This window comes from Leishmania infantum, chromosome 25, assembly GCF_000002875.2.
Source record: "Leishmania infantum JPCM5 genome chromosome 25".
In the NCBI taxonomy this organism is placed as follows: domain Eukaryota; phylum Euglenozoa; class Kinetoplastea; order Trypanosomatida; family Trypanosomatidae; genus Leishmania; species Leishmania infantum.
Window position 1 is genome coordinate 701762 of NC_009409.2, and position 16729 is coordinate 718490.

General features: G+C 61.9%; 5 protein-coding genes across 5 annotated transcripts; all 5 read right to left on the reverse strand.

The window, feature by feature from the left end:
- Positions 1–30: 30 nt before the first annotated feature.
- LINJ_25_1900 (conserved hypothetical protein) lies at positions 31–2574 on the reverse strand (the record flags this gene model as incomplete). Its single annotated transcript, XM_001466184.1, has 1 exon — positions 31–2574. The coding sequence occupies one exon, from the start codon at positions 2572–2574 to the stop codon at positions 31–33; it is 2544 nt and encodes an 847-aa protein (XP_001466221.1).
- Positions 2575–4456: 1882 nt separating this feature from the next.
- On the reverse strand, positions 4457–7453 carry LINJ_25_1910 (conserved hypothetical protein; the record flags this gene model as incomplete). Its single annotated transcript, XM_001466185.1, has 1 exon — positions 4457–7453. One exon carries the CDS (start codon positions 7451–7453, stop codon positions 4457–4459), a length of 2997 nt encoding a protein of 998 aa, XP_001466222.1.
- A 2608-nt stretch (positions 7454–10061) lies between these two features.
- On the reverse strand, positions 10062–11966 carry LINJ_25_1920 (conserved hypothetical protein; the record flags this gene model as incomplete). Its single annotated transcript, XM_001466186.1, has 1 exon — positions 10062–11966. The coding sequence occupies one exon, from the start codon at positions 11964–11966 to the stop codon at positions 10062–10064; it is 1905 nt and encodes a 634-aa protein (XP_001466223.1).
- Positions 11967–13016: 1050 nt separating this feature from the next.
- Positions 13017–14582, reverse strand: LINJ_25_1930 (conserved hypothetical protein; the record flags this gene model as incomplete). The annotated part of the gene is made up of 1 exon (XM_001466187.1): positions 13017–14582. The coding sequence occupies one exon, from the start codon at positions 14580–14582 to the stop codon at positions 13017–13019; it is 1566 nt and encodes a 521-aa protein (XP_001466224.1).
- A 692-nt stretch (positions 14583–15274) lies between these two features.
- LINJ_25_1940 (conserved hypothetical protein) lies at positions 15275–16582 on the reverse strand (the record flags this gene model as incomplete). Its single annotated transcript, XM_001466188.1, has 1 exon — positions 15275–16582. The coding sequence occupies one exon, from the start codon at positions 16580–16582 to the stop codon at positions 15275–15277; it is 1308 nt and encodes a 435-aa protein (XP_001466225.1).
- Positions 16583–16729: the final 147 nt, after the last annotated feature.

The following is a 16729-nucleotide window of genomic DNA, read 5'->3' on the forward strand; positions in this document are numbered from 1 at the left end:
AGGGGCGATGCGAACGGTGCGCTCTCATGACTACATATCATCATCGAAGTCATCTGCGTAGGCATCGTTGGCGCCGCTGCCCAGCTCTTCGGCGTCCATGCCCGCTCCGCTGTTCCTGTGCAACGTTTCTGCTGCAGGTGTGACAGCGGAGGCCAACGCAGGGGCGACCTCCGAGTTTGAAATAGACGAGGAGGGTAACGACGGCGCAGACTGCGCCATCGGCAACGACACGACAGCCGACGACGACATCGCTGACCCCCTCCGCTTGTGCTCCGCATCGGCCGCCTTCCTCGGGGAGAGCTCCTCTTCAAACTCGTCCTCGACATCCTCCTTGGAGGCGTCGCTCTTCCTCGACCCCGCGGCCGGCGATCGCGGCGCGGACGAGGCCACCGACGACTTCTTAGAGGGCAGGTCATCCTCGAAGTTGTCCTCGTCGTACGCGTCGTCGGCTACGTCGCTCTTGGCCTTCACAGCGTCGTCGTCGTGGGCGGCGGCATCCAGCCGATTGTATAGCTGCGGTTCCGCCGCGACGGCACTGTCCGCGGCGCTATCCTTGAAGAAGCCGTCCTCGCTGTACTTGTCCTCGTCCTCCGCTGGCTTCGCATCCTCGGTGGTCATCAAAGCCTCTCCAGCCCACTGCGCATCCTCTGGATAGGCTTCCGGCTGGTCCTCGTGCTCTTCAGCCAGCGGGACATCGGCGCCCGAGGCGTCGCTCTTCCTCGACCCCGCGGCCGGCGATCGCGGCGCGGACGAGGCCACCGACGACTTCTTGGAGGGCAGTTCATCCTCGAAGTTGTCCTCGTCGTACGCGTCGTCGGCTACGTCGCTCTTGGCCTTCACAGCGTCGTCGTCGTGGGCGGCGGCATCCAGCCGATTGTATAGCTGCGGTTCCGCCGCGACGGCACTGTCCGCGGCGCTATCCTTGAAGAAGCCGTCCTCGCTGTACTTGTCCTCGTCCTCCGCTGGCTTCGCATCCTCGGTGGTCATCAAAGCCTCTCCAGCCCACTGCGCATCCTCTGGATAGGCTTCCGGCTGGTCCTCGTGCTCTTCAGCCAGCGGCACATCGGCGTCTGCGGCGTCATGCGAGATCACCTTCGAGGAGGACAGGTTCGATGGCGACGAGCTGTCCTCCTCGTAAGCGTCCGGCTTGGCTGCTTCATCGGCCTTGTCGGCGGCTGGCGGTTCGTTCTCTTCCTCCTCTGTGTATGGCGGCTGCTGCGGCAGCGGATCCACAGGCGCACCCGCTGCATCGACAGCGGCATCGCTGGAGGCGGAGCTCTTCTCAAACTCATCATCACTGTACACCTCCTTGGCTTCCTGTTCCGTCTCCTCGAGCGGGTGGACCTCCTCTTGTTCTGGCAGGGCCTGCGCATCGCTGACATCCTTGTGAGAGAGAAAGTAGGCAGCAGCGGACGACTTAGACGACGCAGCCGCAGACGACTGGTGGCGCGAAGGCGACACCTCGTGCTCGAAGTCATCATCGCCGTAGGAGTCTTCTGACTTCTCCCCTGCATGTGCTTGTGCCTCTGCCTGTGCCTCCGCGCGCGCTTCCGCCTTCGCTTGCTCTCTCGCCGCCTCGGCGGCGCGATCGTGATCGGAGCACTGGCGATCGCTGGAGGACGAGGACGAGGAAGCCGAGGAGGACCTCGAGCTGATGGAGCGCGGGGCGGCCTTCTTCACCGCATCCGCCTTCTCCGCGGCTTCCGTGGGGTAGCCGGCCTCGTCAAGGTACGTCCTCTCCTCGTCAGCCGCCTCCGGCGCTGCAGGCACCGCGGCTCTGTCCTCCTCAGCGTAGTGCCCCTCGTCGTGACGGCGGCTTCTGTGGTTGCTGACATCATCGCTGTGGGAGGAAGTACTCCGACTTGTGGCCGCTGACGAGGAGCTTGTCACGTATTCATGGTCTGCGGGCAAGCCGCCAGCCGCGCGTTCTTCCACATCTACCGCGTGCAACTCGCTGCCTGCTTCATAGTAGCGGTGGCTTGCCGCCGCTGCGGCCTGCTGACGGGATCGCCCGCCTGCCGCGGCACCGCTCTTACGCTCGCTCAACGGCTTCGTCGGCACAAGCCGCGAGTTCTTGGATGCGTTGTGAATCATCGACTGACGCTCCTCTTCCCGCTGACGACTTTGCTCGCCCTTCCGGGACGCCATTTCCTCCCGCTCCTGATGACGGCGCTGGAGGAAGCGGCGCCGCGCTGCTGCCCTGCGCTGCTGCTCGACCTCCTGCTGACGACGCAGGCGGCGGCGCTGAACGGCGCGCTCGTGAATCAGCATCTCTTTCCGTGCCCAGTAAGGAACCAGGTGTGGGTCCTCCAGGTCGTTGTAGGGCGGAATGACGCGCTCCTGGATGGGACCCAGTGAGAATTCCACCTGCGGCAGCCGCGGCAACGTTGAAAGCCCGGTGAACTGGGAGTCGGCCGTGGCCCCTGGACTGGCCGAGCGCACACGCGCCGAGGACGCGTAGAAGCGATGATGCTCCTCATGCCCTGCTCCGCGGGCAGAGAAGCGGGAGTAAGAGTGGCTTTGCTCCACAGAAGCAGGACGATGGACCTGAATGGAGGGCAGGGTTTTGGACATGATGCTCGAACTTGGTAGCTTGGCTTATCTCTCTCTGTATGCGTGTGTGTTGGGGGGGGGTATACACGGACCCTCGTAGTGGAAGCCGCACAGCCACGCGCGCGTGTGCTGCCGAGTGTTTGCTGTCGGAGAGAATGAGAGCACGCGCTTGTGTGCGTGCGCGCCGAAGATCAGCCGAGGAGGGGGTGGGGATCTGTCAACAGCAGAGCCCAAACTATTTGCGGCAGCGGCAGAACAAGAGCGGGGATACAAGGGAGACGCTTCTCTTCTCAGAGAGAGAGGGGGCGGTGGTGGTGATGGTGGTGAGCTACCTTCTGCGACGCCACACCGTACAGCGAAGACGCACAAGCGAATGAGAGCGGCGGAGTAGAAGTAGAGGAGGAGGGGTTAGGGGCAGGGGTGGAGAAGCTGCCCACGGCGTGTGTGCCAGTTGGTGCACGCATGCGTTCGCCCCCTTCGGACTTCGCCTGCTCAGACCCACTATCGGCCATTTTGCGCTTTCTGCGGGAGCGGAATCCATCGCACACACGCATACATCGTTGGAGAAGCCTCCCCCTCCCACATTTAACTCCTGTGGCCTCGTCGTACGGCGGGGCATGGCCCCATTCATCATTCGGGAGAGGCACAGGCGAGGTGGTAGTGGTAGTCGGGTGTGGGTAGGTGGGTATGTCGTTACGCGAGACACACACACACGCACAGACGCACAGCCTGTCCTTTGTGTGCGCTGCTTGCTTGCTGAGATGCGCCCTCTTCGTTTACTCTTCGGGTCTATCGAGAATGAAAGGCGACAGAGGGCGGGTGGGTTGTGGACCGCAGGCCGTGTGAGTGAGAGACACGGAGAGGCGGGGGGGGGGAATAAATAGAAAGCACAAACAACGAAGAGAGAGCAAGAAACGACTACACCACCTCTCATCGTCAAATGCGGCTCGGACAGCGGCGAGGAGGAGGAGCGGGGCGGGGAGGGGAGGCTGAGGAGGTGGAAGCGCGTTCCAAGAGTCGCATGTTCAACAAACTCCATCCCTCTCCATACACGCGGCGCTTCTACGCCTCGCCGCTGCCTCTGCCCCCCCTCCCCCTCCCCGGGCCATCCTAGCTCCCATCCTATCAACAAACACATGCATTTATACACCCACATACATGCAAGATATCGCGGCTGGATGCGAGCATAGGCGTCGCCGTCCGCGTCGCATCCGCACGTGCTCGGTGGCCGGCACTGCACACACCCCTTCTTGACCTCTACTCCTCACTTCGTTCCTGCTTCTCGGGTTTTCCACGGTATGTTGCAACGAGTGTGCATGACGAGAGTGCGCCGGTGCTGTCGCTGTGCGCGGGAGTGTGTTCCAGCTGGGTGTATGCGTGTGCGTGTAGCGCGAGCCGACCAGAGACGGTGCGTAGAATGGGGAGAGAGGAGATGATGGCGACAAGCCATTCTGTCACCCACTCTCGCTCACTCAGTCGCGACACAAGAACAGGAAAACACCAAAGAGCGGCAATACGTGATTACCACGGCGAGGAGATGCGGGGTGGTTGGAAAGACTGTGCTCAACACATCCGCCCCACAACCCAACATCCCCCCTCCCCGCACATCATGCCTCCGTATCCACCCACCTTTCCTTTCCGCACTCCACAACACATGACATGGTGCCAAGTGCGGTGGAGTGATGGAGCGCACCGATACGTTCCGGAAATACATGTGTGGGCGAGTGCAGTGGGGTACACACACACATGCGTGCGCACTACCGTTGGGCAGCCATGACACAGGCGAGGCTGCTAAGACTATCTAAACGCAAGTTGGTGAGCTCTATCGTCAGCGGCCATGCAGCGTGTTGCCTTGGTGCAAGTGCGCACGTGTGCATGCGCGTCGGCGTGCGTGTGACAGTGCCTAGCTTGTTGGTAACCCGCTCACGCCACTCCCACGCGCGGAACGTGAGGCGGCGGCGGCAGTGCCAGTGGCGATGGCCACTCGTTGCTGTTGCTGCTGTGGGGGTCCGACTCGAGCACCACTTGAGCTGTTCGACTGATGCTGTTGGTGGTGAATGCCGGCAGCAGCGGGAACGGCGTTCGTATACCCGCTCAGGCTCGGCCGGCTTTGTTGGCGCGTGAGGGGCGTGGCATAGGTGCTGGTGGCCTGCGGTAGTGCACTCTGGGGCTGAACAGGCGAGTGGACGCGGTAGCTGTACGGCGACTGCGCAAAGCCGCTTCCGTTGGAGAGCGACGTGCTCGGGATCAGCGCCATCTCTGTCGTGTGCGGCGGGGACTCGCCCCGCCCCCCGCCCACCATCATCGCCGTGCCACTGCCGTTCGAAGCGGTCACTCCACTCAGAGCGGCGGTCGAGGGGTGGTGACAGCCAAAGCCGTGAGTGGCTCCCACGACACATGTTGGACTGCGCCGATTCGGCATCCACGGCTCGCCGAGCGGGTACGGGCTGCTGCCGTTTCGGGGGTTGTGCGGCATCCCGGCAGGCGAGGCGAGGCCCGACGGCGTCATCAGCTCATACTCGCTGCCGAAGATGGATGTAATGTGGTGCGGCATGCCGCCGCGGCTGGCCGGGCGATGTGCTGGAGTAAGACCTGTGTAATTCGCGCAACTGCTGCCTGGGGTACCACCGTTTGCGTTGTTGTGCACGTGCGCGGCGCTGTTGCGCATGATGAGCTGCTGGTAATGCGAGTTGGCGCTGCTCCGCCCATTCCCGCCGCCATGGCCCATGTGGCCGGTTCCGGAGTAGGTGGGATGGAACGGCGAGGCGATACGGCTGTTGCCAGAGTTCATGTGGAAGAAGAACGACTCATCCACCTTCGGACCATCGGCCCCCTCGGACAGCTGCGGGCGCGACGGGGTGCACGCGGTCGCCATGGAGGCGGCGCGGCCCGAGCTGATGTGCATGCTGAGACTGGCGGACGAGTACAGCCCTGAGGTCGGACTGTTCTCGGTGAAGACAGGGCTGCGCGAGTGACATTGCATGGCGCCGTCATCGCCGTGAACGCCGTTCGCCATGGCCGCGACGTTGGCAATGGAGTGCATCACGCCGGCAGGCGGCGCCTGCGGCGGCTTTCCAGGCGGCGGCGCAGTGGCGCCTGGTGCTGCTGCTGCTGCTGCGGTGGCGGTCGTTGGCGTGTGGTTCGCCGGGGGGTGGCATAGTCCCAAGTCTAGCAGCGAGGCCTTACCAAGGGGAAAGAAGCGCTCATCGATGTTGTCCGCGTCGTAGTCATCCCATTGATGCAGCTGCCGCCGCCACGCGTTCAGGACGCGATCGAACTGGCGCTTGCTGCAGTCGTATTCGGGGCGCGGCGTGATGGCGTGCAGCGGGTTGTGGTACTCCCGGTCGCACGGGCGGGATATCATGGAGGTGTATTTGAGGTAGCCCTCCGTCTCCTTTCCATATACGATCTGTTTGCGGCGCTGGTCCAGCCGACGACGGCGTTCTTCGGTGTCGCCTGAGTTGATCATGTTGTCCGGTACTGGCACTGCTGTGTAGTTCAGGTACAGTTCCTGCTGCACCTCCTCCAGGACGGCCAGACGCTGGGCCTCTGTAAAGTTCTTGTCCAGCGGTTGCGAGGCCGGCGGCGGCGGCGTTCCGCTGTGCTGCGAGCGCGCGTCTGCCGCGTTGCTGACACCAGCAGAGGGAGGCTGTTGCTGCAGCAGCTGCGCTGGTTGCTGTTGCACTAGCTGATCGCTGCCAGCGGTGGCGTGCAGCGCGGCCGTCGAAGAGGAGGTCCGGCTCGCGCCGTGCACGAACGCCGCACCGCCGCCACCACCTGCCGAGTACAGGGAGACGGAGGGCATCTGCCGTTGCGGCCACCGTACACCTGCACCACTATGAAGAGGAGGAGCAGGAGCTGCTGTTGCAGCGGGGGCGGTGGTGGCCGCTGTTGTTCCACGCACCTTGTGAACTCCAGGAGCAACGCCGGTGAAGACCTGCAGCGCGGGCGGTGTTCGCACCTCATGGGGGCTTGTGCGGTACACCGGGGCAGCGGCGGCACCGGCGCTGCTCGGCATACCTGCCATCGTCGCTGCTGCACCTCGAATACTGCCACCCAGCTGGTGGTGCGACAACTGCACCGAAGGTTTCTGAATGGGCGCCTCGTGCGGACCGCCCGGCACGACGACGTCGACGTCGCTCTGACGACGCACGCTTGGTGTGTGGGGCATGAGGTGCCCCATGTCTGCCACAGCGTTGTATTCGGCCAATGCTGCGCCGGCAAATCCGTGCCTGTTGTGTTGGCTGCCGCGCCGGTTCACCGCGTAGACGCTGCAGTCGCCCTCACCGATATTGCCAGCCATAGGCACATGGGTGCGTGTGGTGCGGCTGTGACCTACGGTGCACTGTGAAGAGTGCGGCAAAGGGGGGTGGATGGCATTCGACGAGGAGGTGCATGTCGCTGGTGGCAGCGCGGCTGAGGGACTGACGCCGCTCGCCAGCACCTTCAGCTCGCTGTCCTCGCTCATGGCGAACACCAGCGACGAGTCGCCCGGATGCTGCGACGGGGACGCCATGTGGCGCGAGCGCCTGTGCGTGTCCGGTGTGGTGCCCAGCATCACATCGCTGTCTTGGATAGTCGACCCTGCCAACACCGCTGCGTTGGTGTCGCGCGCAGCCGCATCGGCGTGAGTGCCGTGACTCGTGACGTAGGACTTGGATGACCACGGAAAGGGAGGCGCGGCTGCGCTGGCGAGCGGAGTCACACTGATACGGTCCATCCCGGCAGCGCAGTAGATTTGACGTGCGGCGTCGCCAACAACGCCGTGGCCTCGGTTTACAAGGACACTGCTGTCCCAACCAGCTGCTGCTGCTGCTGTTGCCGGTGGCTCCACGGAGGACGACGGAGTGTTTCTGCGCGCGCTACCGCTCACGTTCGACCCGCGCATACGCACATGCATGATCACGGGCACAGCGTCCTCGGCAATCGTCAAGAGCGGCAATGAAAATAGATGCGTCAGGCAGCGGCGGTGCGAAGGGGCTGCTCACACACAGCCGTGACCACCCCCCTCCTCGTACCTCCACGCACACAAGCAAGGCGGCAAGCCCTCACAACGCCCCGACTACCTCACCGAAGGAACACACACACAGAGGCCCCTGCTCTACGCAGGCCGCCGAAGCAGAGTGGCAGTGAAACCAAATGGCGATGCTCAGACAGCGAGAGGGAGATGGTAGCGAAGCAAGAGTTCCAGAAAGAGAAGGGAGGCGCAGCCGACAAGCGTACGCACGTGTGCGTGTATCGTCTATTCTACTTCTGTGCACACCAGCGCGTGTCTTGTCGACGGCGCGCGCGAGACAGACAGAGGGAGGGAGGGAGAAGGCGGGACGGCGCTTCGTTTTCTCGGTCGCTGCTTCCTCGTGCTCCTTTTACACACGCACACGCACAACAACAAAACGATGAAAACAAAATGAGCAAGGGAGAGCGCGATGCCTGTGCGTGCGTCTGTGTGTGCGGCTGCGCACCGGCGCTCCACTTTGGCGTGCGTGAGTGCGTATGGATTTATACTGCGGGTAGGCGAAGTCAACTCTCATACCCACGCAGACACGCGCGCACGGCGGCCGGTGGCGAAAGCAGCAGAGGAAGGGTGACGAGATACTCAAACTATGCAAACGCGTGATGATAATGATGGTGTCTGCGCCAGTGCCGTGACGTGTGTGTGCCGTTGACACACACACGTGCAGCGACAGAGTGACGCAGCCGGCGAGGAGAAAGGCAAGAGAGTGAGACGGGGTGAAGAAGCAAGCGAAGGGACAGGCCAAGCATCAAAGAAGAAAACGAAAGGGGGGGGGGGCGTGTGAGCGGGCGGGAGGGCGAGAAGACTGGCGAAGTGGCGAGGGCGCCACGAGCATCACAGCAAACCATCCACCACGCAAGACCTCCGGCCGGTGGTCACCGCCACTACACGTAGCCTCCAATAGTGCGAGAGAAAGGGAAGGAGGAAGGGAGGGGGCGGTGGAGGGTGGATGTGCACAATGGAGAGACAGAGAAGGGGTATATGGGTGAGGCTGTGCTTGCGGCGGGACACAATCGAGCAATATCTACGCACGCATGTAGACACGTTCGCGTGGTGTGGGTGAGAGAGAGGAACGAAGATCCGAAGGGGGAGGGAGAAGGTAGAAGCGCTGTGTGTGTGTGTGGACCACATCAAGGTCCGTACTCCATAGAAGCAGGCGGCCCGCAGCGGGTACAGAAGAAAGGACACAATGGGTCACAAGGAGCGCCACTCCGTTGTCGAGGGTGCCGTGGCGCTTCGCGGCAGCGTGGAAAGGAGGGTGGGGGATGAGAAGGGGTGTGCTTGCTACTCACGTGCACACACACACACACACAAAGGCGAGACACTCAGCGCGCCCACAACCACGATTACGGACACATACGCGTCAGTGGAGCATTTTCGACCCATCACGGGCATCGGCAAGCCTCGGAGACGACGATGCTGGAAAGAGAGGAGGCCCCCTTCCATTGCCCCTCCCCTCTTCGTCCTTTGTCCGACAGCACAGTGTTAGACCGCAAGTCGCTCTGCCGATGGGCTTCTGGGGCGGCTGTGTGGATACGTTGTGGTGGTTTTTGTTTTTGTTCCGTTGAGAGAGGAGGGGGGGAAGGGCTTTGTAAGTTCGCTAACAGAGAAACGCACATGACCAAAAGCCAGTGGGGTCGACACACACGCACACACGCACACGCACACACGCACGCACACGCACAATCGCCAACGACGAGGAAGAGAGGAGGAGGAGGGGGAGGGCATGCCGAGCGACAAGCACAAGAGGAGATGGAAAGAGGCGCTGGACGTATTCTAAGCACTCTATCATCACTCCGCCTCGCTCTCCCCAAAGTTGCGCGCGCGCGTGTGTGCGCCAGACAGAGGGATTAATGGTGAACGGACGACATCATTCAACAACGACGACGGCAGAGAGAGAGAGGTGCGCTATACGAAGACAAGAAAGCAGCGACGGAAACACAACATTTGGAAGGAGGGTGGCGCAGAGGTGATGGCAGGAGAGTGTGTGCTGTGGCGCCTCCCCCCACTCTCTGTCGAGGCCACAGCAACAAGCGCGCATGCGCGTCCATGCATGCAGAGAGACAAGTCCTAAGCAGCGCACATACACACACCAGCACGATTGGCAACCACGAAGGCAATAGCAAAACGAACTGATGAACTAGAGGACGCTCTTGTTTTCTCGAAACCCCCCCCCCCCCAAGCATCACGCTCACATCTGCAGGACGCAGCCGCTTGAGTGGGGGGGGTACAAAAACACACGGAGAGGGGGCGGGCGGGTAGAGTGTATACAAGTATCCTCACGTCATGCCTGCTTTCTACCCCCTCCCCCTTAGATTATACGTGTGCGTGTCTCTGTTGCCGTCCTTCTCGCAGTACCAGCTTAGCCGCACGCTTCCCCTTTCTCTCTATCTCTCGCTCCCGGAGACACGGGCACGCGTGCTCTTACACACGGCACGAGCAGGCAATCGAGCGAGCCAACCGCCGCGCACCCGCGACCACGCTCGCGGCCAGATCAGTGGAGTTCATTCTCAAGGTATTTGTACTCAAAGAGAAAGTCGTCGATGCGGTCGTGGTCCCACTTGTCCTCGAAGTCAAAGAAGGTGTACGAGCCGCGCTCCTCCGTCTCTGTCGTCGTCTGCGGACGCTCCAGCCGCTGGTACCACCGCTGCTGCTTCGTGTGGTAGCGGTAGGAGCGGGCCTTGAGCTCCTTGGCGGCGAAGTACTGCTGGTACGACTTTTGGTGGTAGTAGAAGATGAAGAAGAGCGTGTCGAGATCCATCTGATGGTAGACGTCTTTGTTCGACAGCACCGGCAGCACCTCCTGCGGGAAGTACGGGATCGCATCGATCGCGTTCGGCGGCTCGTAGGGGCGCTGCCGCTGCACGTCGAGCGTGTGCGGCAGGTTGCCAAGAGACATATCCAAGAGCTCGTGGATCTTCTTCGGCGTGAACTTGGAACCAGGAGCGGCACCAGGAATGGGCGGGAAGGGCTGGCTGGGGTCTGTGTCAACGCTGCCGACCGGGGTCGACGGAGACGTCGCTGCGGCCGGGGCAATTAGCGAAGTTGTCACCGCCTCCGGCGCACTCGCTTCGGCGGTCGCAGCGACTGGCCCGAACGGCGCCACCGGCGAGGCAGCATCCGGGGCTTGCTTCTGTTGCTGCTGCTGCTGTGCTTTCTGCCGGCTCTGCTGCTCGGCGGCGCGTCGCTCCCACGCGTTCGGCGTCGGCGCCGCGGCCGGCGGAGTCGGCTTCGGCTTCTCCTCTGGTGCTCCATGGCCGGAGTCGGTCACTTTCACCGTCTTGGGCTCCGGCGACCCGATGGGTTTCTGCGACTTCTCCCAGTCCTGCGTCACCTTGCTCGTTGCCGAGGCCATCTCGGCGAGCGAGCCGATCGTGAAACCACCGCTCATGGCGTCATCGCCAAAGGTGTCGTCGTTGGCGGTGTCCATGTCGTCATCCATCCACTCCGGCACTGGCTCCTCCTCACCGATGTCGTCGTCCGCCGGGCTGCTGGCGGTGGGGGGTAGCAGCTGCTGCGGCGTTTGCGCGAGCGCCGGTTGCTGCGTCGACGAGGGGACCGGTGTAGAGGACGCCGCCGTTTCCTTCGGAGATGTGATGAACGGGCTGGGCTTAGCCTGCACTGTGGACGTTGGCGTCTTGGCCTTGGCCGTCGTCTTCGGCGACTGCACCTTCTTGTCTTCGTAGTCGCTGACGTCAAATGGCACGACGGGCTTCGCCTTCGGCTCTGGGATGTCGAAGCTGTCATATATGGACATGTCCTCCATCACCTCCAAATCGACGTCGTCCTCGAGCACCTTCTGAATCGGTTCCTGCAGGTCATCCACCTCGTCGGTGTCGAGCTCCTCGTTGTTCACCATGCGCAGCAGCGACTCCCACTTGAAGAAATGGGTCTGCAAGTTCTCGAGGCGTATCTGGTACTCGGACTTCTGCTGCTGCTTCCCACGGCGTACGCGGCCATTGTTCGCCTTCTGCACCTCGTACTCGAGCAGCTCTATCTTTTTGCGTCCCTCCTCAATCGCGTCCTTCAGCCACTGCTCCGTGGCGGAGTCCGCCCTTTCCAGCGCGGCGGAGGCCAACCCCTCGTTGCTGAAGGCCTTCGTCTTCATTTCTCGCTCGATCGCACGAAACGTCTCCATGCGCTCTTCGATCTTCTTGCGCGACACCTGCATCTTCGTTTTCTCCTTGTAGTCGTCGTTCTGCATGAAGCTCTTCATGGCCTCACGGTGGCGCTGTAGCTTCTTAAGCTCACGCTTTAGGTCACCCTCGAGGCGTTCCTTGGCGCTCGCGTTGGGCGCGTTAGCTAGCTTCTCGTGCAGCTCGTCGTACGCGTCGAGGCCCTCATTGACCTTCTTGAGGAGGCGGTCTGCCTCTGTCTGCACCTTCTTGATGTTCGACATGAAGGGGTGACAGATGGGCGGTGGAGAGGGCGCAAACGGTTGGAAAGGCGAAAGGACTGATCGTGGGGAAGGGGGGGAGGCGGGGGAGAGACAGGCGGAGCGCCTCGCGATGTACAACAAGTGGAGCGTAAGCCCAGCGAGAGCTAAACACGCGGGAGGGCGTCGCAAGGGCGGGCGGAAAAACAGGGGGTGTACGCGCTTACCTTTTCTGCATCACCTCTTTCTTCACGTGTATGCGTGGGCGTAGCAGGAGGTGCTGAACACGCACACAAACACACACACAACGCACACACAACCAGACAGCAGGATAGTGAACAGACAACGCACAGGATCAAGCACGCAGGCGCTGCGGGTATGACGGGGCTGTGAGGAGGAAAAAAGTAAATAACAAGAACGGACTGGGGAAGGCAGATAGTGGTGATGTTGGTGAGCAGGCGTGATGCAGTCTAGTCACGCGAAACACACTCGGGTGCAACAGAAACCTACACACGGAGAGGATGGAGGGGAAGGCGAGAGGCAGAGTGGAAGCGTAGACCATACAAAAGAACGAGAGAGGCGTTCAGTGCACGCACGACGACGGCCCGACAGGGCACCAGCTGACGTAGCGCTTCTTTTTCGGCTGCTCCTCCTCCAGCTATGAGGTGGCGTAAAAGCCAAACAAGTGTGGGAAAGAAGGGGGAGGGTAGCTGATAGGGGAGGGGCTGAGACACTCCAGATGGACGCATGCCGGGATATGTCGGTGTTGCCAGCCATCGCAGGAGATCCCACTCACGCAGCATGGCGTCTTCTTTTCCTTCTCTCCTTTCGCTTGCCTCCTTTTGCAGCCCTGTCTCGGGCGCTGGACAGCGCGCTTATATGCTTGTGCGTGTGTCGGAGAGATGGCGGCTTAGACACCACGACAACGATGGCAAGGCAGGGCGCGTCGAGGGCCTTCTCCCTTCCCCCGGGCAAAGCCGAAAACCTCTCGCGAGACAGGCGGTGACAGCGGTGGCGCTACGCCAACGCACACGCACACATGCAAAGGCGCGTCTCCGATGATTCTCTCCACGGTCACACCCAGCTTCTGATGTGGCCATCCCAAGCAGCCGTCACCACCTTGGTGGGCTCGATCGGGTGCCATAGGTGGGACACCAGCATCTGCGCGTGGGCCTTGAAGGACTTCTCCAGCTTCTTCGCTGCCCAGTCCCATACGTACAGCTTGCCGCCAATGTCGCCGCTCGACAGATACCGGCCATCGTGGCTGAAGCTCAACTGACATCGCGTGCCGGAAATGGTGTGCCCTGTGAACTCACAGTCGTGCAGGAGTCGCAGACGGCCGCCGCCGTCGTCGCGGAAGACGATTACCTTGTTGTTGAGCGACTGCGCGGCGAGGAACTCCGGCTGCGTCGGGTGGTGCAGAACGTGCGTGATAGCGTGCATCGCCGCATCGGCAAACTGTTTGATCTGCACCGGACTTCGGTAGTCCCAAGTGCGCAGCGTCCTGTCCTCCGAGGTGGTGAGCATCTTGCTACCGTTGCTCAGCAGCGTGAGGTTGAAGATGGTGCCCATATGCCCCGTGTACTCGCGCTGGTACTTACTGCAGCCAACGCGCACGTCGTAGAGGACCACTTTCTTGTCCACGGCCGCCAACAGAAGGTGCGCCTCATCGGAGGGGTGGTGAAGATGCTGTACGACGGGGAGGCTGTCTGGATTGGTTAGCACGTGCGTACAGACGCCAGCCTCGACGTCCCACATGGCCACGGTGCCGTCTACTGAGCCAGTCGACATGATCGCTGCGTTCGTCGTCACCTCCAGGCTTTTGATTGGCTGCGAATGCGCCGCGAAGGTGGCGAGTAGCTGGCGCGTCGACGAGTTCCACAGCCGGCACTGCCCACCGATGTCGCCAGAGAAGAGGAGGTGGCCGTACGCAGGCGGGGCCCAGCGGAGTTGCTGCACGCCAGACGCCTTGCCGGAGCGTCGCTCACCGCCGCTGCTACCGCCATGGTCCGCCAGGAACGAAGACGATGCCGGCGCGGAGGCGGCGTTGGGCGCTGCCTCACAGCCTTCTGGTACCTTGAACACGCCGCGCATGGTGCGGGGCGGCTGGCACGCCTTTTGCTTCGTGGACTGCTCGTGCTCCAGCACGCTCGACGGCGGCTCTAGGAAGGACTTGCCGAGGTAGTTGACCCGCTCCACGCCATTCACAAAGACGGCCGTCGGTGGCCCGTCCACGGCGGGCACGGGACGGGCGGCCGCTGTCGCTGCGGCGGCAGCACAGGAGGATGCGCTGAGCGCCGCCGCAGCATTCTCGCGCCGAGCCCTCTTTAGCGCCTGCGCCATGGCGCAGCTGGACGGACTACCGGTGCCCGTTGCCGCCTCCGATGCCTTCTCTGTGTTAGCCGAGGATGCGTCATCAGTGACTTGAAGCAGTGAGGGTGGCGGGTCGGGGTACGCCTTGCGAGCGTCCTCTGGGCTCGTGTACAGCGCGAGAAGCTCCGCGACGCTGTCGCTGCGGCGCTTCATGAGGGAATGCAGGTACACGTCCGTCGCCAGCTCTGCCTCAGCCCGGCCTTCGGCTCCGAAAGCCTGCAGCCGGGCCATGTCCGCTGGCGTGGGGGGTCGATCCGTGGGGAACATCCAAGGCAGTTGCGGTCGTTTCGTGAGTGCGATTTTGGATTTCGGGTCTTGGGGGGAGGAAGGAGAGGGGAGTACGTCTGCCTGTTGTGAGACGTGTGTGTGTGCCGCTATACAGATGAGGGGAGGGAGGCAGAGAAAGTGGTTGTACCTACGCGAACCCACCCCGGTGCGCACGTGGATGTGTGGGTGCGGGTGAGGTCATGCGCACAAGGAGGATGCCGACGAGGGTGGTGGCTGTGGTCGCAAGGGAAGGGAGGAGAGGCCGAGCAGTTGCACTCGCCTGTGCATACGCCGCATCCACCACATTTCATAGCGGCTACGTGCGTGCACCCCAGTGAAACATCGAGGAGAGGAGGTGCAGCATCGTTATGATGGCTGCGGTGACCATTGAATGCCCGCAAATGCCTGTGCACTCATTGCGCCGCATCATCGACATCCTCTCTTGCCATGGGAGGAAGCGGGGTGGCGATGGCGGGGCGCTAGTGAGGGAGCGTGACGCACAAGCCAACGCAGAATGTGATACACCGCAGACCTACGCACATACTCAGGGGCAGACGCACAGACGTACAGGGCAGATGGAGGAAAGGAGATGGGAGAGACGTCGGGAGGGCACCACGCACACGCTTGTGGAGAGAGGTGCACACACAGAGAGAGAGAGAGACAGACAGACACTAAACACAAACAAGCACACACTATAGATTGAGGTTGCCATTCGTCTTCTGATGCGTTTGACTGCCCTCGACAAGGAAGTCGTACCAGTGCTTTTCGGTGTCTATGGTGAGTGGCCTGTACAGCGGTAGCAGCACCTCGCGCCCAATATGGCAGTTAGCGCAGCTGTACGTTAACTTCTTTAGCCCGTCCTCGCGCTTCGACGGCAGCTTGATGATCTCCTTTTCCAAGCTGCACGTGTAGTACTGGCAGTCCATGCACTGCAGGCACTTCGTGTTCTGGTGCATGTCGCGCGAGCACAGCACGACACTGTGACCATCAGCGCAGTGGGGGCACTTCCATACGCGGTAGTACGCACATCCGTTCATCAGCTCCAGGTATTGGCCACGCGTCATCAGCTTCTGCAGCGTGGCGTCGTCGCGGACGCGACTCATGAGGTGATGGCACTTGGGGCACACCGTGTCGAGCAGCTGACTCACGAGCCACGCCGTGCAGGCTGTGAAGAAGAGGACGCCAGCGACAAGGTATGGAACCTGCTTCACACCGTAGCGCACCGTCTTGCCAATGAAGCGGACCTTGTTGCGCGTCGGCAGCGTCAGCAGGCCTTTCTCCCACCGCATGTGCATCTCCTGCGCCTGCCGCGCAATCGCGTACACGAGCTGCACGGTGGCCTGGCTCGGCTTGCCATCTCGCACAAGAGGCTGAAAAACCTCACGCACGGCAGGTGCGAGGAAGTTGTTGTCAAAGTACTCCTCGATGGACAAGCCGCTGATGAGCTGCACCGTCGCCTCTCGCTGCGCGATAACGAGCAGCAGGCCGTTTCCATTGGGCTCTCCGATGGCCCAATCGAAAAAGATGGAGTTCGCGAAGGCCTTCGAGGTGGTGTAGCCCACCGTCGGCACGAGCACCACGTACATGTCCGTCTTGCACAGCGACTGCATCTTGTCAATCGCCTGCTCAATCTCCATCCGGTCCTCGGAGCTGAGAATGCCGACCAGGTCCGTCACACGCTTCTTTGCGTAGCGCGGCACGAGCTCCCAGGGCCGCTGCGTCTTGCGGTAGTGGATCTCGTCCATCGTTTGCATCTTCTCGAAAGAGGCGACGATCTCGCGGTTGTTGCGCTGGCGGCCAGCCTTGAGGTCCGCTGCCAGATCGCGACTCTGACCGAGCTTCGACAGCGGCGAGAGAAGATCGAAGCCGGCGTGCCGCCTCGAGGTGAAGAGCGGCGAGGAAGGCGAGGAAGATGCGGCGACTGCCGTGGTGTTGCTCCCATCGCTGATGCCGGCACATGGCAGCCGCACTGCAGCCACAGTGCTGCACCGACGCCACATCGCCAACTCTTTTTTTTTTTACTGTTAAATATTTTTTGTTTGATCTGTGAAGACTACTTAAGGGAGCTCGTTTAAGAGCAGCGCCACGCGCAGGCGCAATCTACCACAGCGACACGAGCACACCCAGTGAGAGCCACAAGCCACGTA